This window comes from Platichthys flesus, chromosome 17 (genome assembly GCF_949316205.1).
Source record: "Platichthys flesus chromosome 17, fPlaFle2.1, whole genome shotgun sequence".
In the NCBI taxonomy this organism is placed as follows: domain Eukaryota; kingdom Metazoa; phylum Chordata; class Actinopteri; order Pleuronectiformes; family Pleuronectidae; genus Platichthys; species Platichthys flesus.
This window is the reverse complement of record NC_084961.1, coordinates 4,581,064-4,607,227: the sequence shown is the minus strand read 5'-3', so window position 1 is coordinate 4,607,227 and position 26,164 is coordinate 4,581,064. Positions and strand designations below refer to the sequence as shown.

The following is a 26,164-nucleotide window of genomic DNA, read 5'->3' as shown; positions in this document are numbered from 1 at the left end:
TGTGTTCAGCTCCACCGTCCATCCACCCCCCCCTCCCCAAATAAACAGACATCTGCACTTTTTTTCCTTTTATATTCCCGTCCGAGTGCATTAGAGCCTCTTCAATGATAAGTGGGGTTATCCGAACAAGGGCCAAGTAATGAACTCAGGAGGAAGATGATTTTTTCCCTGAGAACTTCTTCGGATGAAAGAGAAAAAGACGTCCAAAAAGTCGTGTTAATGAAATGTATGTTTGATCCGCCGGGTCAGGAACTCCACAGGCGATGCACGCTGAACCGATCGTTCCTGTTAGAGCAGCTCAGTGAGGCGATTGGTCGCGGCTCATTAACAAACCAAATATTGAGCTGTGTGGGGAATCATTTCGGGGTTTAGTCCACGATACCTCTGGGGAAGGAAGCTGGTGTCACGTCATCTCACTCCTCTAACATCCAGCAGGTGTGTTTGCGAACTTTTAAAAAGTAGCAACAATGCACGTCACCGTTAAACAAATCATTTTTCCCCCTCGTGATATTTTGTCATTCTGTTGTTTTCGTTTAAAATGTGCAAATGTCTTTGAGCCGAGACGTCTGCACATCACAGGTCGACTTTATATTTATAGGGCTAGTCGGTAAATCAGCCAGTAACCTAGTTCTTAGTTAGCTAGTAACCTCAGGTTGGTTCACTTACATGTGAAATTACATTCAACTCTTTATTATTGAAATAGAGCGGCAACAAAATCTGTGCAACTAAAAACAAAAACTATTTCCAAGACAAAATTACTTTTTGTTTAAATCTGGATGAACTGATTCATATTCAGTTTCACTTTAATGAGTCTAAGCTCTGGAGGGTTCCAGCAGCAAACTGTGTACGTGGGGAAAGAGAGAGAGTGTGGAGGGCTCACGTGAGGAATCGGATCCCCGGGGTGTGTTCATCTGAGACCATGTCCAAGTGAAACTAGGTTATGCTGATTGACGTTCAATTACTCACTCGATCTTAGGAGCACGGTCATTAAACGTCATTAAAAACACTTATGAACAGTGTTATTGAATCAAAGGGGATCTCACAGAGAGTGAATCCCATTAGTTTTGATTTAATCTTTTCAAATGTTACAGCTTGTACATCAATATAAGCTCAATATTACTTCATATCATAAGTGGTTCAACAATACTTTGGTGTGAATACAGTTAAAAGGACACTATGCTTGGTACGAGTGATTCAATCTCTCTCAGTATAAAGAGAAAAGCTTCACAGTCCTTGAAGTTGTTCAACATGTGTCCGCTTCTGCTCACACATATTTGTCGGATTACAGTTAAGCGGACTGGGACCAGTTCGGTGACATGCTGCTCGTTTCCAGTTTCTCTTTCATCCGTCTGCGCAGGGTTCAAGAGGCTCTTACAGGAACACACCAGGAATAAGGGAGTGAGAGATCTTTGCTGGAGTGAAAGTGGTTGCAGCTCTTTCAACACTTTGACACTCGGGGCTGAGCTTGCACTCGTTTTTCTTTCATCTCCTTTCCTGAAGGCAGCGGAGGGGTCCGGCTCGCTCTCTCCACACCTGGCAGTCATTAGCCTGCTGAGCTGCCGTCTGATTGGCCCGTTGAGGGGGTTAATCGCCCTGACCAATGGGTCGCTTCCGACTGCCAGGCCACAGAGGTGTCTGGCTGGCTGAGGCCTGCTCGGCTGCTCTCTGGCCACTGGGTGTCATGGAGCTCCACTGGGACACAGATGCACAGTATGGAATTGACACTTGTTCATTCTCACTGGTTTCTGCAGACACATCAGTGGTTTCCATCAAAAAGTATAAAGGCAAAGAACGTCATTGCATCAGAAAAACTCAAAAATCTATAGATGAAAGGACTTTACGTCACATTTTCCTTTGCTAACAGCTGGAAATCCGTTGTGTTTACGTCAAGATAAGCATGAAAATTAATTTTGACCTTGAACTACAACTCTTTTCCCTCTTATTAGCATTTTCCACAGCTTCCATTTGAATCACAACACCTCATCAGCAGATGGATCTGTAGATCTGCGAGTTCAGTAGCCGATTGCACCCGTATCATGTTTAGATCTTTCTCCATGGCAGCCGAGCAAACCCAAGCATGAGGAAGATTGTGCTGTGGTTGAAAGCTCTGGGAAAAAAAAAGTACTATATGGACTTTGAGTTGGGAATGTTGGGTTGTTATGATTATGATAAGAAGCTGTTTTTTAATTTGACCGCACACTCAACTTTCCAAACTTGACTTTGAATACAGGTAAGACTTGAAAAACAAAAAGGATTCTTTTATTAGGTGTAAGCTTTGATGCCTTATCTCTGTGTTTGGAAACTGTGGAACCTGAAGCTTGCATGGACGAGCTTCAAGCAGACATAACTTAAACTATCTGAGATTATCTCAGTGTGAGTCTTGGAAAAGAGAGAGAGAGGGGTCACCGTGTTTCGGATCCAGAATCTCTGCCAATTTCTTTCCTAAATCCCCACATGAAAAACATCTAAACTCCATGTATCTGATTCCACGGGGAACTCGGGCCATTACCGCACACTATGGAGAAATCACTGGATTTAAAGAGTTGGCCGGGTTGAATATTGAATAAATATGAAATGGCTCGTTCAAAATAAAACACAAAAGTCTTTTGTTCCAGCTGGTAGACTTTGAATATAACGGACAAAAACATTTCTCCCTCTCAAACCTCAACTTGTGTCCGTGCATATATCCGAGTGCAGCGAGTGTTCCTGCTGCAGAACGTGTTGGACGTGGATGTTGTGTCAGGTGCCCGGGGTTCTTCGCTGCATCCTCACAGACACATTAGCATTTTAAAATGCAGTAAATCGCACCGAGGCGTTCGGTGAAACACTTTCCGCTGCTCGGAAATTGTTCCATGAACATTTTTAAATTCTTTTTTGTATAGAAAACTTAAGTACATGGATGTGAACAGGGTTTGAGGCAAGTTCAGCAAAGATTTGTTTCTCTTGAAAGAATAACGAAGTAGAAGTTGATGGAGGGACTTTCACGGAGACGTAATCATTTAATAAAGAATTGTTTTAATTAAATAATCATCATGGAAAGTTCACGAAATCGGACTTGTGTCTTCTTTCTCAGCTGCCGAACAATGTTTACCTAAACCACCGTTGTGTAGCATTCAGGTCAGTTTGTGGCTTTTTTTTGTTGCTTTATCTATTCTGTGTAACGTGCAATTTTCTTCTCTAACTCAGAATTGTTTTACTTTTTCCACTCTTCTGTATTTTCTTTTGTTACTCTGCTACTTTGGGAAACTACCTCAAAAACACATACACACGCACACACACACACACACAAAAACACACACACACACACGCACACGCACACACACACACACACACTCCTATTTAAATTGATATTTCGCACAAAGTTTGGAAGCAGAGAATCTTTGATAAATGAGGGTGATTGGCTCAATGTGTTGATCTGATGGTCGACGTTGCATTAATATTTGTAGGTCATTGAATAACATTTGATTGCATTATTTTCTTTTCTTCAACCCATGTTGTTTTGCAACAACCAAATTATCTAAAATGACAGGGAGCAGGAACCCCGGCAATTATGGCGAGGAGCTAATTTCACAACACGGTGAGGTGAACTTTGCAAACTTATCCCACAAAGTGCTGCTAAAGGATTTTTATGTTCATGCTAGAGCAGCGGTTTTTATTTTTTTCATTTTACTGTTTTTGTATTGGTGCAGCTCTCTGTGATCTGCTGTTATTCTTTACATCTACATTACAACTTCTACACTGCGGAACAACCATGCAATCAATAATCAATGATCAAAACTACAGTGTGACTAAGAATAATATGAATCAGTTAATCCATTAACTTTGATCTCCATTGATAATAATGTTGTCTAATACTGTAATTAATGGAATAAAGCTGTAGACCAGATTCCTTTCTTGTTTTTAGACTGGTAGCTGTAATTTTCGGTAAAACCTTGGAGCTCAGACTGCCTGAAGTCAGCTGTGTTAGCAAGCTGTAATCTGTTCTCACCTTATCTTATGATTCATGGAAGAAAAAGTGGGATTTCCTTCCTGACAAGCACAAAGTCGAACACTGCAGTTTATTGATTTGGTTTCCTGAGATATACCTTCATGCCTCCTGTCTTTGGTGCTACCACTGCACCTTTGCCAAACACCAAGTAATTTGGAGACTTTGCATCTTTTTCTTCGAATTTAATTAAAACCATCAACCCAACGGGATCTGAGGCTGAACAGAAACCTTCTTGTTTTCAAAATATTATTCAAAATATCAATCATCAGCTTTTAAATAATGTATTGACATAACAGCATTGTTATGATGGACAGAGCCAGCGAGAATTACAAGACTATGAAAATGAATGGCAGCTCTGAAGTTTTCGCGTAAACATGACATTTATAATCTGTGAGTGTGTTAGTGTGTGTATGAGTGTGTACACTTTTATTTTTATGGTTGTGAGTTCTAATTTTGGTACAAAAACATTGTTGGGAGGACATTTTGGCCTCCACTCAACTTCAAATGGCATTTGCTGTGCTTGTGAGAGTGTGTGTGTGTGTGTGTTTGAGAGAGAGAGAGAGAGAGAGAGAGAGAGAGAGAGAGAGAGAGAGAGAGAGAGAGAGCACAAGGCAGACTGACTACACCATATGAGGTCTTTGTAAATCTTCGCCTGACTCGTGCTGACGTGGACGGTTTTCCAGTAAACGAGAGGAAAACAATCCAAAACCAACTCAAAGACAAACTCGTAGCGCTTCCATCGACCTCTTGTGTTTCAAAGCGATAGAAATGCAATCCGAAGAAAACATGTCACCGATTGTTTTGACATCCAAAGAGGAGGGAGGTGCCAAAGCAGACAGAGGCAGAGTGTGGCAGCGAGGGGTTTGTTTGTGGCCGGGCCGCGTGGTTTGCTTTGGCCGTTGTTTCAGAGGAGCAACGTGTGATTATCACACCGCAGCTGTTTTTCAAGAACAAATCTATTTACAGAGATCAAAATGCCGATTGGGCTCTTTAACAGCATGAAGCCTGCATCTGAAACAGCCTGGAACGGCCGGGGGTGCCCTTTGCTTAGCTCAGCGGCACAGAAATAATTATTATGTGCTAATCCAAAGAAGTTGTAGATTAAAACGCGATGTTGAAAGTGTGTAGGGAGGATAATCATACAGCAAATCAGAAAGAAGTCGGTGCCTGTGCAGCCGGAGCAAGAAATACAAGCTCAGGGTAACGACAGCTGGTCTCAGATTCGATCTTTACACCGTGGTCACTCAAAACCTCAACTCTGCCAGAAGTTCAAAACACACAATAACATCTCATCTCTTCCGCTTGATTGAAATCTATTCCTCCAGTCCTCGGGGGAAAAACCCCCACAGCCCACTCCAGGTACACACTCCTCAAGATGGATATCTCTTAAAGTGAGCCCCCTGTCATCACGGGAGAATTCTTCAAATTAGATGTGGCAACGCGCTCAACGCTGCCTGATGTCGGGAAACACTTGAAACCTGTGTTCTTTTCTGCATCGCCGGTGCAGGGAATGGAAGGATCGAGGCAAAAGGCCTTTAAGCTGCAGAATCACATCCCTTGCTTCGTCATTCCAAGACGTTTCGCAACTAAAGGGACCTCTTATCAGACGGAACTAACCATCCAGTGAAAGCTGCAGAATTGGAGATGTCAGAGCTTCTCCTCCGAAGCCAGCTCTTGCTTGGAACTGTGTGGAATTTGCAGTAGTTTTCCACATCTGAGAGGGCCAAGCATCTGCCATAGTTTGAGGCCTGTTATCATTAACCCCCTTGAAAAGAAAACAGAAACCTTCGCCCCCGCAGTACACAGGGACAAAGCGTCAATCAGGGGAAAGTCTGCAACGAGGAGACAATGACGAGCGATACATTCGGGTTTGGAAAGAAGAGTCTCACCGCAGACTCTCATAACTGAATTTAAAGGATTGAAGTTCTCTGAATGAATCAATCGACACATTGTCCTCCCATTGTGCTACGGTACAATGACTTGTGTTTCATTCGCACTTTGTGCGTAGCTGCAACTCAAAGAGTATATTTTTCCAACTCTTCCTTTTTTACTTGCAGCGATTATGTTTGCAGGCTGCACAGATTGTTTGTGAGTCAACGATCACACTAGCAAAACGCCTGAGGGAAAAAACACACAATCACCTGATGGGGGGAGAATATGACAACGAAAACTGTCTAACCTGGCCACGATATCTAGCCGTTATAAGTTTTGCTTAAGGTTAAAAGATGGTCACTTATTAGAATACAGCCCGAGGGGGAACATAAATGGTTGTACCAAAATGATATCTTTGTGATCCTCAAAGCTATCAGGATTCATCCTCTGGAGACCATGAATGTCTTTACTAAAAGTTATGCCAATCGATCTGGTAGTTGCTGAGATAGATTTCGTCCGGACCAAAGTGAAGTGAAGAAACAGACGGTCCCAACATTGTCTCCAGCTAAAAATAATTTGCTCAGCTATTCACAGATTCCTTTATTCTTCAGCCTGTAATGCATCAACACTAAATCAGCTACTTCACCTCACACCAGTAAAGGATTCTACAAAAGCACATCCAGTCCCCTGGATGTGTTTTTGAGTTTCCCAGCTACAACGAAATCCTGCAGTGAACACAGACAATTGTTTTTTTTTCTCTTTCATTTTGCTGGCTGAGTGTTCCCTTGGCCTGAAAACCCCATTACTCCTTCTCTCTGGCTGCTTTTAGCAACGTGAGCACTTTTACCTGTAGTTCTGTTTCTCGCTGCCAATTTGGAAGCGGTCGTACAGAGAGAAGGCCTGGTGTCCATCCCAGTCTGTCAGCTCCACACGCAGAGCGTACTGCCGCTGACTGGTCAACTGGTAAACGTACTCGTTCCCCAGCCAGTGCTCTGCGGACACGCTGCCAAAACCCTGCGGAGAGACCGAAGAGAGAAAACACAGTAATCAGCATGGACATACCATCGAAATGTGTTTTTGTAAATCAAGAGATTATCCGTCACTATCTCTTCTAATTTTTCCCAGAGTGATAAAATCTCCAGCACTGGAGGATTGTGGAATGGATGAGAAGGAATTCGTTAATTTTTGTATTGATTTGTTTTTTTGACAATCAGAAATAAGACCGGAGCAAACAGATCATATCTAATAATAAATAATGTGGCTGTTTATGCAACAGCAAGACATTTTTAGCATCCCATCGTTCTTCTTCAATCCTCCAGACCCAAAAAGACAAACACACAACTCACATTGTGTATTTCAACGTATTTTGTACGAGCTCTCTCCATCATGTGGACAGAAGCACCTCTCCGTTAGAGTGTGTAAATTGGTAGCAGCTGTAATGGACGCACACCTTTTTCCATCTCTGCCAAGTCACACATGTTAAACTCATTATTACCTTAAGACGTCTCTCCCAAAACATACACTGCAGGAAGGGACACCACTTCAAACAACCGCAAGAGTCGGTACGTGATCAGAGCGGCTGGCGGTCACGGGCAAAGTGCTTCTGACAGCAGCAGACTGCCGAGGGGAGCAGCTCTGACAGGACGGTCTGGGCCGCTCCATTAGGGACGGAGGAGGAAGGAGGGTGAAGCAGGGAGAGAGTCGGGGAGAAGTCTGTGTTTGTGTTGAGCGTGTGTGGTGATGAGGAATGGGAAGGAGGGAAAGTAAATATGGGGCATTCCTCCGGGCTGAGGCATGTCCTGCCGAGTGGGTGGAAGTGAAAGTAGCCGGGGCCCATAATAGCTTTCTCTCTCTCTCTCTCTCTTTCTTTCCCTGCAATTGATCGCGCTCCTGATGAGATGCTCCCTTCTGACCGGCCTTCACCTCCTTCCAATGCCTCCTACTGCGATCCAGCTTTTCTCCAGAACCCGGGCTGGAGAGAAGCCTCGGAGTCGGAGTCTGTTGTTGGTTTCCTGTTACATGGTTGTGTTGCTTCGTGATTCTTCACATGCAAACCTGATCCACATCGATCAGCTCAGAATTGATGAGGAGCTGCTTCGTCACGTTGTTGCGCTTGAATCACTTTTTGTATAAAAATAAGTAATTGTCAGCGTTGATCAGTGTACGTCTCAGGAGCTGCTGCACGTACATACAATCTCAAACTATTCAATTACCCGGCAGCTTTATTTTTAGCAACCTTACAAATGTTTATTCAGTTCAGTATTTCTACAGATCACCCAGGACACTTCTAATGTAAACTGGTGCTTCACAGATTCAGCTGCTTCACGTGATGTTTGTGTGTCGAGCGTCTGCAGCTCACTGGTTAACTGCACCTCTGGGGCGCCCGGCGAGGAATGTTATTCCCATTATACAGAAGACTTGTGCAGCAGTGCCTGCTCTAAATACGCCTGTTTGATGCCCCTGTCCAGAGACTGTGCAAAACAAACTGTTCCCTCAATGTTTGGCCCTCGCGTCCACACACAGATGTCCATGTGAGTAAACTGAGCCTTTGGAGACATCTGAGGACATCACAGCTACTTCACGCGTGTCCACTGATGGTTTGTGCAATGAGCATGTGCCAATTGCGGCTTTATACCTTTTTTTATACTTTGGTTAACACTGCAAGGTTTAATATCAAGTTTACAGCTAACTTTAGCATCACTGCACCGCATAACAGGCATTCACAGGCGTCTGCTTTTGGTGCTCTGGTATATGACGGGTCGTTGTGGCACACTTTATCACATGCTACTGGGGCTTGTTTGAGTTTTTGTAGTTTATTTGCGTTCTCTTGTGTGGATGAATATCATGGAGCTGTGCCCCCGCTGGTACACACAGAGCTCTTTGCTTCTTTGTAAGATGGCCGGAGCTCGACTCAGTCTGTAGAACTCGTCCCTTAGTTTGATGAGTCCCCCCCCACCCCCCTGCCTCCTGCTACAAAGCTCTGTTGGTCTGTTTAATAATCAAAATCTATTAATATTGATAATGTTCAAATTGCACCATCGCGCCTCCTTGGATCCCCCCCCCCTCCCCCCAGCAGCACACCTGCCAAGTTTGAAGTAGAAGTGATGAACTGATTTTTAAACAAACTGTGAAGATAAGAGATTCCTCACATTATACTAACATGGAAGATTGAGTTGTTGAACATAATCTCCTGCGATTTGCAATCTCTTAGTAATGTAATTGCAAACATCGGATATCACTTGAATACGTGCACTACACCCCCGTTGCCAAAACTGTCTCTGCGGTCCTATAAAGAAACACAATCTCAGCTTTTTTTCTGCTGAAAAGTTTACAAATCCTCCCAGTACATTAAATCAGTGAGCATGAGCCTCGGAGGGGCCGAGAGTGAGAAACTCCATAACACAGTAAAAGCCCATTGATCACATCATGTGCTGTAAAGCCCCTCATGCACTCCACCTGTTTTAAAGCTGGAAAGGCCCGTCCACGTCTAACTTATAGGAACTTACTTTCTCAGCCTCAAACGACCTTCAATTTGTTCCCCTGTGTTCTGTTTTCTCTTTCATTAACCCCCCCGCTCGCTCTTTTTATCCCTTCCCAACAATCAATCTTCCTCCTTCTACCCCAAAGCAGCGAGCGCCAGGTCAGTTTGACAATCTTTCCCTCCTGTTCCAAAATGTTGTTTAACAGCTGATGTGGACATTTCTTTATCGAAATGGGACCGTAATTACTTCTGTAAGTGCATCACAGAGTTGTTTGCTTTAATTGGGTTCAACCTGAACGTTTCTTGGCTCGTGTTGTGCCACAAACACGACGGTGAACGCTCCAGCATGTACCAGCAGAGACGGGGAAAATAACTAAACTGGAAACACAGAGTATATTACATCCGAGAAGAAGTCAAACAGTTCGTTCAACAATAAACCGGGGGAAGGTAAACACAGGTGACTGACACGGAAAACACCAGCAGCGCAACTGCTAGAACCAATAAACCCAATTTAACATCTAAACTCAGCTTCGTTTAGGCTCAATGCAAATACGCATACATGGTTACGTCTTGATGACAAACAGATGGAACCGGGATATAGAGACTAAACAAATGTGTGTGTTCTTTAATTCAGATTTAGGTAATAATTTCCTGTTGGAAGAGAGTAAGAATAACAGTATATCAGTGGATCTGCGTCTGAGGAGCTGATCTCAGACACTGAGGACGATATTGCGAACACAATAACAACAGGGGGGGTATCGCTGAGGAGGAATCACATCTGGCTGAAATGTTCCAAATGGTCCCGGACCGGTTGATCCTGCCTCTGTTCTCAACACATTCAACAGCCAGATAATGTCTCATATGTGTCATAATCCTCGAGGAACGACACAGGATGTTTTTCTTATCGCACAATTTCGTAATTTTGACATAATGGATATAGATGAGTGTCTCGACGCAGGGAGAGTGTCCTTGTCCCGTTTATTAGTGTTGACTCACCATCTTGTACTCCTTCCACGTCCTCTGGAAGTCCATGCTGCCGTCTTCTCTGCGCTGGATCACCGTCCATCCACCACCGGCTGTCTCCATGTTGCAATAAACCTACATGATTAGAAAGAGGAAGAAAGGGAAGGTTAAAAAAGATTCATTCAAAACTGAGAGGATGAGACGACATGATGGCTCCCTTAAAGTGAAGCCAAATCATATTGATCGTCCCCTGGTGGCTGGTTGCAGCAAAATTCACAAACCCCACCTCCTCCATGTTAGTGGGTGGGACATGGGCGACTCTAAAAGTCCCAAAACACGACAAATACATTTTGTTTCGTTTTTTCCGGTAAGTCTGTTTTTAATAAGTCATTTGATGCATTAAACTGAGGTGAAACGTTATGATTGACAGCTGAGACGGACTCGTAATTGGTCGAGTGTGTGTATCTGCTGGAGCTTGACCCCAAATGCACTGAGTCTGGCTCAAGTACGGCAAGTCAGGAAGTGGAGACATGTCGTCCATCTTTATTTAGTCTATCAGAAGATTTATGGGTTTTGAGATGTAATTTAACTACAAAGCTAATGAATTCGATATCTAACATGATCCTCTGTGGCATTAACAAACACTGAAGGGTCATTTGGAGAATTCTTTGGGTTCAGACCCTCCCTCTTCTCAGCCGTCATGATGAATCATCTCTGGGAATGCGACGTATCTGTGTCCTCCTCAAACACAATCAGTGTCTCCTTATCCCTCAGCGACTCCCCAGAGATGTTCCCCATCAGACGCTTTTGTTTCTGCCGGATCAAAGTGGGGGTCCGGGGCCGGACACATACCAGCAGACACCTGGGTGTAATGTGGCCCTTAACCTTGGACCTCAGTGTGTGTAAGCTGATTAGGCAGGGCCGGCGCTCTATCTGCTGCTCTTTGTTTTGAGGAGGAGACCCCAGGGTGGAGCGGAGAAGGTCTCTCACCTCAGCCGGCGCACACAGCTGAACACACACTAACCCGGCCTGGGTATAATTAAGGAAGTACCCCTGACAGAATCATTTTCCCCAGGACTGGCTCATCATTCATGGTTTACGTGCACACAAAAGAACACACACACACACACACACACACTACTACCTTCAAAATCCAATGTTTTCCCTGCAGTTAAGCGTAATTGCAAACAGGTAAAAAACAGGTGTCCTGCTCCACATCTGTTCCAAGAACCCCACCCCACCGCTCCACTCTCGGAGCTGCTGAGTGGATTAGAAGCTGTCGGTGTTCCTGCAGCAGTTAGTGGCCATCGCTCACACTCATCTGTGGCTCTGATGTCCAACTCAAAGAAAATAGCCCACTGGAAAAGTGCTTCCTAGATGAAAAGACAGATATCCTCACTTTTGGCTGCGAGACACTGCAGCTTCTCACCTTTTTGGTCTCCAGGGCGTTGATCTGGATGGTGTAGATGGCGTTCTTATGGAAGCCGGCCAGGTAGAGGTCGGCACAGTCGCGGAACTTCTTCTCTTCGTCCGCGACCTTTGTGCTGTTAGGAACAACTGTGGGTGCACATGGAAGAACAGGCACAGCTTTATAGTTTTTGTAGAATACGATGACACAAGGACAGATTAAACACAGGAAAGCTACTTGTGCTATGTATAAAAAATGAGCACATAGAGTGACTTGCACAGATTGGAAACACATTCTGATTGTTCTCTGCTGTAAAATGAAGAAATAGTTTCACTCAAGCTGTGTCGCTGTCTTGCTGCAAGTGGAATGAAAGAAAATCGACCGGGAGCCAGAAGCTAATTGGCTCAGTTCAAGGCTGAAGACATCTGCTGATGATTCTCTGGAGCAAATGAGGTATTGAATCAATACGCAAATTCCAACAACAAATAAATTGGGGTTTTACTGGAAATGACAAGAGTTAGGTGCAGTAACTTCCTGGAGCCTCCTCAGGTTCTCTGGAAAATGTCGTAGTGATGACAAAGCCATTTTGAAAATGTTTCGGGGGGTTGGGCTAGTTGACCAAAATAGCTGCTTCCCTTCATACAATCTGAAATTAATGTTCTAGAACGTTCTGTGAAATCACAATTCATCATATTCCACATCTGTGAATATCTAATAACCACCAGATAAAGTCTGAGGGCGAATGACGTGTTAACAGGAGAGAAGCCGCTCACAGACCTAATGATTCTTCAGTCTGAGGGACGGCCTCAGATTCTGACACCAGCAGCTGCATCCATCTCCATCTGCAGATAATTATGGCAGCACGATTTTCGAAACCAAGCGAAGGCGCTAAGGACAAAATGCTACAAGCAATAAATTTCAAGTTCCTGTTATAACAAGTGGTTTATATTTATCTACCGAGCTCTCGTTGTGTTGACGAGAATTCCTTCAGATCCCCCCCGTTTCTCTCCTCTCACTTCTGTCAAATGAAGGCTTCCTCTCAGTTTTCACACAGTTGTTTTTATTATTGGAGGGGTGGAGGCGAGGAGGATGTCAGAGAGAAGTGAGAGGTGTCAGCGATCCTCCGCCGGGGGCTTTGATCGCTCCTCCTCCGGTGGAGAACGTCCCGGTGGAAGCAGGGAGCTTGTTTTGGGTGCGCTATCCGAGCATTTTGACAAAGTATTGAGTGTCAGCAACAAGGATCTCCTGCTGGGACAGGTTGACAGGGCAGGCCCTTGCACACCGGACTCTAATACAACAAAGGGTGGCCCTGTCAGGTGGTAATTTACCCCAAGCCGGCGGGCGGCAGGGGGCATTTCGGAGACCCCGTCAGAGGGGAACCTTCTGGTATTCAGCCGGGACCATTATTTCCAAATCGCCTTCGAGAGGAGGAGGTCTGCAGAGGGACGGGACGCTCCAGAGTAGGAGCGGCTCCCTTGAACAGCTTGCTGCCCAGCTCTCCAAATATTATTTATGTCCCAATATTTATTTACAGAAAAATATTTAGTGGTTCAGTGGGGACTCGTATTCAGGAGGGGGTTCATGTGAAAGGACCAGCAGGGCTCCGGTGTTTGCATAAATCAGTGCCCTTGCCAAATGAGCCAAAATACTTGAGCTGAGAGGAGTGAATAATGGAGCTGAATGGACATCACAGCCCCCAAGTGACTTCAATCAGTCTCTAAATACTGCTGTGGGTCGAAGTTATTCATACAAGCACCAATTAATTCCTCTAGTGTATTCATATATGAAGGATGCAAAGCTCATTCCCACACTTTTATAACCATGATGCATGGTCCTGAGTTAACAGACACTCACTGCAGAACTGTTCTCAGGTTTTCTCACTTTTGATTAAACTTGTCAACTATAAGTCATAATTCTAACTATTCTACATGCTGCACTTTTTTTTTAATCGCACATCATTCACACTTTGACAGAACAGGGTTCACTTATCCTGCCTGTGAACAAGTCAGCCACAAAAAACCACAATGATTACCAAGTATTTAAGTTGCCTCAAATCTGGCTTCTTCTCTGAGTACATACATCTCAACCTCCCTCGTATGAGCTCTCTGCAAAATAGAGTAAAAATGCATTTTTTCATAAGTGTAATTTGTTGTTTCATTTTATTCTCCCGGTCACTAAAGCATAGAGATAGATGTGTTCGATAATCAAATCACTTCAAAATCTGATCTGGATTGTGAAGTTCTGCTTTCCTCTCGTGCTGAGGCATTAAACACTCAAACGCTAATGTCAACTTTTTGGCTTCGCGTGGAACCTTAAAATAATTACCCTCTCTCCGACTCCTGAGTAAGCAGCTGTTAAAGTGATGAATGCCATTCATTTAGTGGGATAATAGAACAATGTAAAACAAAATCATATTTAGCGGCCAGACATTTTTTACAGAGCCTTCCAAAGCTGAGGTCAATTACCGCTAATAGTGTGTGGCTCATTGCACCCTAATGAGGTTTAGGTAATGATTACAACCTAAACAAGAGCTCTGTTGCTTCATCTGGCCACATCAAAAAAACAGATCTTCCCGACCCTCCATTAGCAATGCAGCAGTTGAAAACCCAGTTGAAAGCTTCACGGACGGAGAAATGGAAAACAAAAAAAAAAGTCAGTTTCTGGAGATTTAGTGTTAAAACTCCCTTTTCTAAGTATCTATCAAGTTTCCCCAAAAGCAAAAGTCAAAGATGATTTGAGTCCATGCTTTAGAGGAAATGCCCAGGCTCAGTTTTCAAAACACAAGTCTTACGCAAGCAGACGCCACTCAGATGCATGAAACGCTAACCCTCTCCTCAAATGAAAACACTAATCCCTTCCTCAAATAAACAAAAGCTCTCCCCTGAATTCAGGAGAGAAAAGAGAGAGAGAGAGAGAGAGAGCTTTTCGGCCTCTGTGTTTTAGAGGCTATCGACAAAAACAGGGGCAGGGAGTCAGAGGGAATCGCTGAGATCTACCTACTCCTTCACCTCCTCTGGACAAGGCCTCCCCCGGGAGCTGTAACAGTTTGACTTATTCGGGCTGGGGGTGAGGAAAGGGGAGAGACCTCTGACCCGCTCGCCCGCCTCAACCTTCAACACAGCCGGGGGAAGAGGAAAAGACCAACCACAGAGCAGCAGCGGTCACGTTCCATTTCTATCACCTCTCGTTAAGGCAGCCACCAATTACTGGGCGATGTATGGGGCTGAGGTCTCCTGCTCCCCTGACCTCACTGTGGCAGACATGCCAGCAAAAGGAAAAAAACCTACACAAAGTATAATTTAAAGTGAAATAAATCAAATTGAACGCGTTACAAAAGCAATAAAACAGAGACTGGTTGAATCGGGACTGAGTTGAATGATACATCAGGACGGGTCGGTCCAAGACGGTCTCAATAGGCCTCTGGTAATTAAATATAACATACACAGATCCAGACTAAACACACAGAGCGCGAGTATGAGTAAAGGCCACCCGCGACATTTACGGCACGGAGCATTAAGAAAACAAAAGGGAGCCGATGAATGATGAACACGAGGCATGTGGAGCAGTCATTTGCTTGTGACTCCTACGTCCCTTCATGCCCCTTGTTGTTTCCTGTCTGATGGGAAACACAGAGACGCACTGTGGGGTCTCCAGGCGTCACTGCAGGAAATCTAAAAAAAAATGGAAATGAGTTTGCATCCAATCCCCCAAACAGTCACGTCAGATCTCCTGTGACCGGCGGGCTTTGAGGCCAGTGTCACCACGAGATGGGTTTCCTTCTTAAACGGCTGAGACAGGGGTAAACGAGTTCACCGCGTTTGACCAGATATGAGAGGTTGCATTACTGCCGGGTCAAACGTCGAGCCAATGGATATCCTGCTCTGTTATTCAAAGGGAGGAAGAGGCTCCGAGGAATCAAAATAAGCCTATTACTTCATGTTTGACATTTTAGCGAAGCTGTGTGCACGGTTCTGATTTAAGCGTGACAAGCGACTGTTGCAGGGAAACAGCGCCATGCTGGTTTACGAGAGGCACCATACCTCTTTAACGGGAGCGTACTGGGTTAGGATGAGGCTTTGTTTCTTTCTTCACGCTGGTTGGGAGGATGCAGAAATCGAACGCCCGGTGCATCCCTGTGTGCGTCAGCGTGGGGTACGGTTTACAGAACACGGTTCACGAGGATCATAAAAACCAAAGACCGACCAGGAGGAAGTAACAAGTCGAGTGTTGCCTTGCGCGGCCAATCCACAAACCTCGCTCTACACATTGTGGTCTGGCAAAGGTCAATGAGGCATTTTTCTTGGATTGGAGCTGTCGCTAGTGGGGGCCAACAAAATTTGGATCGGTCCATACCAACTGACAGAAGAATGACATGTGCTCCCCTCCAGTGAAACGTAAACATCAACTCCACGGCATGAACCGAGCCAGTGGATGATTAATGTTTCTAAATTATGCTTCAGGAAAAATTACAAATCAAAGAATTAAAAGGAGTGAACTGAACCGCATGCTAACATGCTCACAGTAACAATCAAAACATTTGTTTTAGGCAAAAACAATCACGATTCTGGACAAGCTGCACTGAGCTACGTGCGAACATCCTGGTGTTTACTTGGTTGAATGTTTATTGTGTTTACCATCTTATTTATGTAAGAATTGGAACACATATCAACTTTGGGATCTTTTTATACCATTTTCTAAACCAAATCTAATAATAATAACTCAATAATTCAACAATTCCAATAATAAAAAGACCAAATCTCATCCCACATTGGGGCTTAAAACAAAGTCTGACAATTTCATCCTCAGAGGAATATGAATCATACAATAATCGTTGGGATAATGGATTTAGTTAAAAGCTGGGATGTAATATTGCAGATGTCATACACAGTAACTAATTGCAAATGAATAAAGAATAACCTGGAGGTGAGAAGTTGGCCTTACAGTATGTAGACCATGGTCTTTGATTTATTGGCTCTTAGTTGAACCTCAAATCAAAACCTTGCTTGTTGTTGTCGTCGTCTAAACCATTCACGGAATTTCAAAGATTCGTTTTGAGCAGCTGGATCCACTCTCATCGGCTCTGCCAGGCTATCGGACTTCTTCACCACCTCCAACATTCACAGACATTTCTAATATATTATGACTTTCTTCATCTCCATCCTCAGCACCATACAAGTGCCAAGAAACTGCTGTTGAGTAAGAGCATAGTCACACTGCTGTAAAACGTCCAAACCTCATCTCCACATGGAAGCCTTTAACTCCGTTGAGCTTACCTCCGTCTTTGGAGCAGAGGTTGAGCAGGTTGTGGACGGTATCCATCATCTCCTGCTGCTGTCTCTGCAGGGCTGTGCTGTTTCCCGTGGCGCGGCTCAGCTGGGTTTCTAGCTCCCGGATAACGCCGCTCTGCCTCCCCACCAGGGTCTGGAGGCTTCCCTTCTCCTGCTTCAGTGTCTCTAGCTCCTCGTGGTGCCGCGTCTCCATCTCTGACATCTTCTGCTCCATGAGGCTGGAGGAAAGGAATAGAAGTCAACATGGGCATCCTAGTCTTGCAGACCCCATTTAAACACTAGATCCGGATTCTTATTTAGATCTGCACACACTCATAGATATCAGCCCCATATATAGACCAGATTTTTTCACCAAGATCATTGAAGCACTCCCTTGGAAATCAATGAAAGTCTCCAAAAACTATTCTTTCTTCTCAAGTTTCACTGAAATCTGTTCAGACTTGCTTAATCCTGCTGACAAACAAATCAACCGACCAATGGACAAGGGTGAAATCTATATTCCCTCCCTGTTCGCACTAGCTCTCGAATAATTGCGGTCAAAATGTGGTGACACACACCCAAGACAGACACACAAAGGCGCTGACGTCTACAGGTTTGGTTGCTTTGTTCCCTGCAGAGTATAAACAAACCCGTCATCGCAGCAGATCCCAGGTAAGTGAATAAGCACTGACACACAGTGTGTAAACTTTACCATTACGCAATTTAAAGCCTGAAAGATGATACGAGCTGACATTAAATTCATTAACTAATCATATCTTTCCCATGATTATAGACCTGGTAAAGGGAAAAGGAAAATATGTAATTTATAAGATGGAATAACGTCATAATAGCTGAAGCTTAGGGACGTTTCCCTCAGAAATCATATCTGCACAAACCTCCAGAGAAACTTAAAAGTCGGAATCAGTAACTCTGCTTTCAATTGGTTCTCTATTTTTTTCTAAGTGATTGCAGGGAGTCTCAGTGGAAACCGTAACGTGACATGTGGACCAAACCCTTTTAAACATTTATTACAGTCCCACAGGACCAATCACTGTGAGCAACACGCTTTTCAGACATGGAAACAAATCCAAGAGGCAGATTTAAACTTCTTCCTTTTGCAACAAATGCACAAAGGGCCAACTTGGAAAGCACAGTCCCATGTATTTCAGGCTGATTTACTGAACATCACAGACAATACAAGTCAATATTAAGCAGCTATTTATACAGCTGCAATTTACTTTGGAAAATTGAAGATTTAAGTCCTAGTAAATGAAAGCCCGTAGCAAGCTTTTGAATTCCCACAGATAACAGCAGCAGTTAGAGTATAAAACATTTTTAAATTGATGCATCATCTTATTTTTCTCCAGATTATCTTTGTCCAGTGCTTTATTTAGATGTTGTATCCTCTGTTTACCTGTTCTTGTCATGCAGCTTGCTGATCTCGTTGGTCTGGACCATTAGCTCCTTCTCCAGCTTATTAGTGGAGAGAGAATTTTCCAGCATCTGGATCTCGAGCCTCGACGTCTGATTCAGGACCTGCCATGAAAAGAAATGTAAAGAATACAAGAATAACAAAGAGGATATTATGCTTACTATGTTAGCTGCAAACCCCGGAAACATTGAGCTATATTTAAGGTTTCTTTAGACACCGGAGGAAAAAGCCCGGCACACATATAAACCATCAACTTTGTTTTCTCTTTGTCAAGTGTTCACCAAACACATGGCAATACTTAGGGAGATACTAATCTCTGCTATGATTATCCTTTTTTTTTAAACTTTGCAAACAGTTATCTTCGTCGTGCTAAGGCGAAAAATGACTGACCGCTAACTTTACAACTTTCCATCACCTCCTCCTGAAACTCCTCCATATAATCACTGACAGGAACCGGTGCCAAACAACTCAGAAGAAAGGGATCAGCATTTATACAGCGGGGCTATTGACTTTGGCCGCCTGTGTAACCTTCTCGGGCTGGTTGAGTGTGGAATGGCTGGGTTAATGGAGCACTGCATGGATCCTCTTAGCGGTAAGAAAGTAAAGAGCGGGACAGTGGAACATTTGTTGGACCTCGTGCGCTCCAGGGTGTTTAATAAGGTGTCACCTGCGTCTCCACGTCAGTCAGCTTGCGCGTCTGCTCGGCGGTCTGAGAAAGGAGGTTGGTGCCCATTTCCAACATGGCTGCCGTGTGGTTGTGGACGGCGCTCTGCTGCAGCTGGGCCATCTCCGTCTTCATGCTCTCTTTGATGTAGTTTTCAATCTGCGCCAAAACAAAACAACACAATAGCAGAAAATGTTTAGATTCATATCGAGACTCCTGTCAACCAAGTTGTTTAAATCTATAAAAAAAGGTTTCCTCTATACACACGACGAAAGGCACAAACATAAGTTGTGAGTAGCAGTTAAGTGAAGGATCGGTTTAGTCGATACCAACACAGCCAGATGAATGTGGTTAGAGGCCGAGATGATCAGATTTAGCCTGAAGCTCCCGAGAAGCAACTCTTTCATCCTTATCTCCAAACACAAACGAATGAGGAGATGTAGAGGGAGGTTGAGGTTGGATGAGATTCTTCATATAGATCAACTACATGGGTCATTTGTGGAGTGAGCTTAGATTTTTCTTCTCCTTCATTTCCTCGAGTCTAACTGTGCATTACATCATCCTGCTGCCTCGGGTGAACTTTAGCAATGGAAGTGTTCTTGTGTGTACGACTTTTACAAACACAGCGAATATAACTTGTTTGGATTTTAAATGCCCCCTCGTTCATCTTCTGGCTCGCCGACTAAAAACAGACGGCGATGATTCAACACTCGGTCAGCGGGAGAGAGTCTCAACCACTTGATCAATAAAATGTGTTTCCCGAGCTCGGCCCTGGCTCATCAATGGACTGCAACGGACATTTTTCTACACAGCATCAGCCAAGACAAATTTGTGTCAACACATTACATCTGTTGGTGTCCTAAGCAACAGATCCTATTCTGTAGCTGTGGGATAAACACACACACACACATACACACACAGACACGCACACAGATAAACTTTCTAACCTTGATAGAAGACTTTACAATGTGCAGCCTATTTTACAGTGTAGTTTTATACAGTGTGTCAGATGTTAGGGAATAAGTAAAAATCCCTGAAATTAAAAAGCTGATATTGTGTAAATATTTGTAAGTACCTCTTCTGATATGATGGGATACCAATACGAGTATGTAACGACAGAAGTGTGGGTGAAGATTATGTCATTTTTTTTCGTAGCACTCTATAAACTATCTGTAAACACTCAATCCTCTACTTGTATATTTGGCGTACTTAGGGTAAATTTGTGCTTCTACTTTTAAACAAATAAGGGGTCGAGAGAAAAGTGTGTTATCACAAAATTTGGGGTATGTTGTAAAGTCGTCACATGGTTGTGCAAACAGAGCGTCTGCAGAGGCCTGCGTTTGTGCAGGTTTACAAGGACTGACACTGGAGTTACACAGTGGGATTCTCTCTGTTACGGAGTTCAGTAAATAGAAAAAACATTTTTAACGTTGAGGTTTCAACAGTAAATACAACTGAGCTGAAAACCAGGAGTGTTCACGTCAGGGTCAGGCCAGTTGCAAATGATCGATTTTATGTCTTGTTACTGTTTAATGATCATGAGCGGTAAAGAACTCTATAAGTTAAGTGAAAAACCTACGTAGAATATCAAATTTAATATATGATACTAGGTGCCTATGAGTCATTTTATAACTTTAAGTAACTTCAAACTGTTTCCACTTGATTCCAAAACTGAGCTGAAGTGATGCCAAAAACCACAAGCTACAGTAATACTTGTTTAGTACAAGTTCACAGATCATTACTCCCTCATTCCTTAACTTTACAGCTTAGTTCCTTTTTCCATATGCAGCAGTATGAAGTGTACTTGCACGCTGTCAGTATGAAAATGACCCCGTAAATATTCACTGTTCGTTGCAGGCTAAACCAAAATCCACAGGAATCAGTTAGTGAAGTCTTAAATCAACTTTCCATCTTTGTACATTGCACATGCACAGCTGCAGCTAATAGGTCCGACTGTCTGCATGGACGGTAAAAACTTCATGGACGATAGCACCCAGTTAGAAATCTCTTATGTTCCTCTGAGAAGTGTAATAATATTTTGGTTCATTATGAAACTGGCAGGACGAATTACAACATGAAGGTTCACCGCAGCTGAGATAAATAATGAGAAACACTGTAACCGTTATTAAGTTTGTCCCGATGACGAATGATATTTAGCCGTGACTGCACGGTCAAGATCAAGTTGACGTATGATTGAATCTTTCAGGACTTTCTGCCCAATGAACATCCAAGTGCATAGTTTTCCAAGTTTCATCCAAGTTGTTCAATGATTCAGCACATTGAAAAACAATTTATACTTTAAAGTTTTCTGAGACCGACAGAGGAACGTTTCTGTCAATGTCGGGTCGATTCCAATACAGTTCTGGCCTTAAAGCACTTGCAGAGGAAGAGAAGCATTTTTCCAGCTGTTATTAACAATAGATGTACTTCAAACATTTCAATCAATCCAAGACTGATAGACAATAACAAGAGAAAAGTGACGGATTCGCTGTTCTCTTCAAAGGAATACACCAGTGATCAACGCAGTCCTGCCAAGTGATATTAACTTTAAAATGCAATATCCTTTCTTGGCGACGATATCAAAGTTAAACGATTTTTTTTTTCCAGACCCGATTTCAGACATAATAGAGCTTCTCCTAACTGTGAACTTACATGAGAGTGATATAAGTGTCACTTTCCACACAGCCTCCAATGGTTTGGCCTCAGTAACTGGAAAGAAAACAAGGCGTCTGGAATCCACCGAGCTCAAGTAATGATGGATTACTCTCTCTGATGATGAACCATAAAACACGACTGTGGAAATAGCTTTTGGTCGATCTATCAGCGTTAAATCTCTGAGTGCTTTGGATGGTGTGGGCTGCTTATTACCCCTCATTGCTTTGAACACCTTACACGAGCAGCCTTGCACTTCACTTTACTGCTGAGGTAATTGTCTCGACTGTTTGAGGACGTTGATGGGATTTGCACAGCGGGAGTAGCCTTGGGAGTGAAGGTGGTGAAGGGGACAGACGGCTGAGGAAAACCCTAAACCCAGTGAGCACTCCATGGTGTGTCTTCTAGGGAATTTGCCTGACTCATGGCTGGATCCTGGTTGGTGTCATAAATGGAAAGTACCGAGGGCAAAATAAAGATTACACAAACACGTCCAATCATGTAGAATCACCACTTGAGAAGCTACAAAATGTGACTGTGTGGGCGTTAGGGGTATTTAGAAGCCTTCTAATCTCGACTCTGGCTAAATGCTGTGCTTTTCCGGGCAGTGACTACATGTAGGAACTACTGTCAACAATAAGAGCTCCCATTGCTAGCTCTGAAATCCAAATGTGTGTCCTTTCTGAATGGTATTAGGGTGGTGAAGTCAACTTGAGTGCATAGTCAGAATGCAAAAGTTGAACGGCTTAACCCGAACTCTTTCTACAAGACGTCAGCAACCGATTCGCGCCAGAAGATATTTCAAATCAACCACTTTGATTAACTTCAACCTGGATCCAATTTATTTCAATTCATGGTGCTGTTTTCTATTATTTCCATCGAGTGACCAATGAAATGTCATGCTCTAAATATTTCCTTGAATTGGAATTTGACAAGAAACAGATTTCAGACCAGAGAACTGGGCTCAAAGGCTTTACAGTTTGGTGAGCCTCTACACGGATTCCACCAACACAGGGTTAAACTAAAAAAAAAGTGGAGGTCACTGTTCACCTTACATTAATGTCACTTATACGGCAATGTTTACCTAAAAGTTAGCTGAGATTAGCCAACATAAGCCACTGGTCATACCGGTCCCAATACGGCTGTGTGCTCTGCTTCTAAATTCAACTTTTGTTGAAGAAACAATCTGATAGTTCTTCTGTCAAAAGTTACAGCTCAGTTCCTCATGCGAACATTTCACTTACAAACTAGAAAGGAATTCAATGAAACAGCACTTTCTTCAAAAATAAGAAATAAATCTTCTTTTGTCGGGACTTATGAGAAACATTCCAGACAGTTGAACAAACCAAAGTTCTGCTTTTAAAAACTACGACATCTAGCTTTTGGTTTCCAAATTCACTGTTTGCTAAATTAATGTTCACATCAGCACAAGTTAATGTTTCCCTCAGTGCAGCTTTATACTGAGGAATAAAGGTTTTGAGTTGGTATGTTTGGCACAGCCCGGCTTCATGTGGACTGCTTGTGACTCTGCTAATGATGCTGCCTGTCATCTCTTCTATGGAAACCTATTAGTACTTTCACTGCACCCCTATAACCCAGCATACACAGACGGGTCCATTTAGACTGTTTATGAGGTACAATTTGCTGCTTATCACTAAACAAGCTGCTTCGGGCCGTCTAGCACATAAATATCAAGCTGTGTGACATCGAGCATGCCCTAGGATGGAGATTCTAAGAGCAAATGGACTCTATATCATGCAGAGGGACAAGTGTTTAGGTTACTGAGTGATCCGCACTGCATGTTCGCATTTCCACGGAAGGCTTCACAGACAAAAAGGCACGAAATCCATCAGATTAGATCCCCAACTTGCATATTCTGTAAACGATCGCGGTATAGCTGCTAAATTGAGATCACTTGAGAGCCAAGAACTGAATAATCCCTCAAATTGGTACTCCCTGCTGTCATTGTTACAGATTAGAACAAATGTTTACCACTTTTCTGACATTACCAATCCAGGGTAACTTCCATTCCCACAAGGGGGTGTAGATCTTTTTCTAAACAGCTGCCGTGACAGTGCTGAGAGACACTGAGGGGTTAGAGAACGGTGAGCCTGGACTGTTTAAGGCACTTACCGCTGCATCTCTGTCACGTCTCTGCTTATCTCTGACTCTGTTTGAGTGTGAGGAGGTGATGGTGTTACTTCGGGAGGTCTGGCTTCTGGGATGCATCCCTTGCGCTCAGGGCCTGGATCCATTTCAGACTACTTTAATGGACAAGACCAATGCGGCTACAACCCATCCCCCAGATCAGCACCTCCTGGTGTCTCTCAAACCACCTTGGGATCAATGCCAGCAAATACCCTTGCGCCTTCTTATCACCCACTGACAATTAAAGGTGAATTTGACACCCCTCTTTAAAACCGGGGCCTGTAATTTGTTTTAGTGGGGCTTTAGGAGGACTTACCATGACTCACTGCACTGCCACTCTCCATTAGAGGTACGGTCAACCCGATGTATTGCACTAAGCTGTCTTACTCAGTCACTGCCTAGATTGTTTTTAAATCCACCTTGAAACAGTTATAAGGCCGTCTGCCTCAAACTCTGTCAAGATTAGGTGAGTAACAACTCGCACTGAACTCACATTTGACCTCTGTGACCTTCACCCCGGTGGCCGACACCAGACGGTTACTCAATTGCTGCCACATTTCTTGCCTCACACAGAATTTCAGTAGAGTCAGACTGGCCAACGGGTCCGGTGGAAACACACAACAAAGACAAAAATAAGATTACTGAGCATTACTTTAAGTAAAAGCTACTGTGTGTGAATAAATACGTATGTTAGCAGCTAAAACAAGTGATGAACTAACCCTTACATCTTCCTTTATATAACTAATAAGGGTTAACCAGCTCTCAAGATTATTTCCATGTTTTCCATATGGATCTTTTGCTTGTGATATGTTTCCCTAGAATCAATCATATTAGCATTGATGTAGCCATGAAGAGTAAACGTTTTAAAGTAATTTTAAACCAGCACAGGAAGCTAACGGTAGCTAGCATCCCTTTTCTTTTGATTTGGAAGAAAATGGGCTTTTTGCTTGAAAGATCAGAAATCAAGAACCTATTGTTTAGAATCAAGCGATAAATCTGCCACCAGCGTCATTGTAGAAATCATATTTGGGCCACAATGGAAAGCTTGACTTAGCGGTCAGTCTATTGCGTGATCAATTCCCATCGTATGCGATAGAGCGGCTGCGAGGTGGGTGGTCCGGCCTCGGCCTGATCTCCGCTTCTCTATCCGAACTGTTGATTCCAGGTCGCGCGAGCCAGCATAACTGACTGCCATTGGAAAAATAACCATCCTATTGCCAATGCTCCCCCCCCCCCCACACACACCGCTCCTTTGGATCTTTCTTTCCTCTCTTTCCCCCCCTTTGTCTGTCTGTCAAGATGCTATTGTGTTGATGTCAATTGCGTTTCGATAGCACATTTCCAAGGACATAATGAAGACTGTGTACACAACCTGAAAACAAACCATGAGAAAGCAGCCATTCGTCTGTAGAAATCAGTGAGTAAATAACGGCGCTCGAGGTGCCCAGAGCCGTTTGGCAAGTGAAAGAGAACACCACTCTCCCCCCTTCAAAGCTCTTCTGTCACAATGGTTTGTCAACAGGGCAGAAAATGAGAGAAAGTGAAAATATTTGGCTAATGGTGGAGTTTTCGAGCCCGGTTGATTGTTGCATTGGAACACACAAATCAGAACTTCTAAACTGAGGGACAATGTTTTCGCTCAAATTGATTTTCCAGTAATTTTGTTGAACGTGTGTAAACCACAGGATTTTCTAAAACATTACTCGGCAGTGTTGCAATTTCATATTAATAACAAGTTGAAAATAGTGAGTGGAAAATTGTGATTATGAGCCCTGTGCGGGCTAATTTATTTACAATCTAGTTACAAGAATAGAAACGAGGAAGATTGACTAAAACGTTCAGGATTCAACGTGAATGATATTTGAAAACACAAACTGGCAGAAACGTGGCTCGAGTTGAGACATTTTTCAAATATAAAATGTATTTATAAGGTCAGATATCTAAACTGAGAAGAAACTGGATGTGCTGCTGTGGTTTTTGGTTTCCTATCGGTTTCCTAAAAATAAACGGCCTGTTCAGAACATTTTAATGACAATCTCCTTTACTATTATTATCTTCACCCGTCCACTCGGACACAAACACACAAACAAGAAGACTAGCGTACCACCACTTCAAGAAAACACCCAATGTGAATGTCTCTTCGTAGCTTGAGAGAACTTTTTGAATCTCGAGCCCTGACAGTGTTATGTCTACAGGACATACCGCACATGATTAACTTCAAGTCCAAGTGCAAGATGAAACGCAGAAAGTGCTCTGTATGCCTGTAACATGTGAGATAAGAGCCAATTT

The 26,164-nt window shown here is 43.4% G+C and overlaps 1 protein-coding gene across 1 annotated transcript in view; it reads right to left on the bottom strand.

Moving 5' to 3' along the window:
* The window catches only part of angpt1 (angiopoietin 1), a 47,827-nt gene that overhangs the window by 7,701 nt on the left and 13,962 nt on the right, over window positions 1–26,164 (bottom strand). The window contains exons 2-7 of the mRNA XM_062410396.1: window positions 19,079–19,234; window positions 18,394–18,515; window positions 16,986–17,218; window positions 11,734–11,861; window positions 10,338–10,439; window positions 6,708–6,874 (exon numbers count right to left, since the gene is read on the bottom strand). Of these exons, the coding sequence (XP_062266380.1) occupies window positions 6,708–6,874; window positions 10,338–10,439; window positions 11,734–11,861; window positions 16,986–17,218; window positions 18,394–18,515; window positions 19,079–19,234 (908 nt within the window). The remainder of the gene's footprint in view (window positions 1–6,707; window positions 6,875–10,337; window positions 10,440–11,733; window positions 11,862–16,985; window positions 17,219–18,393; window positions 18,516–19,078; window positions 19,235–26,164) is intronic.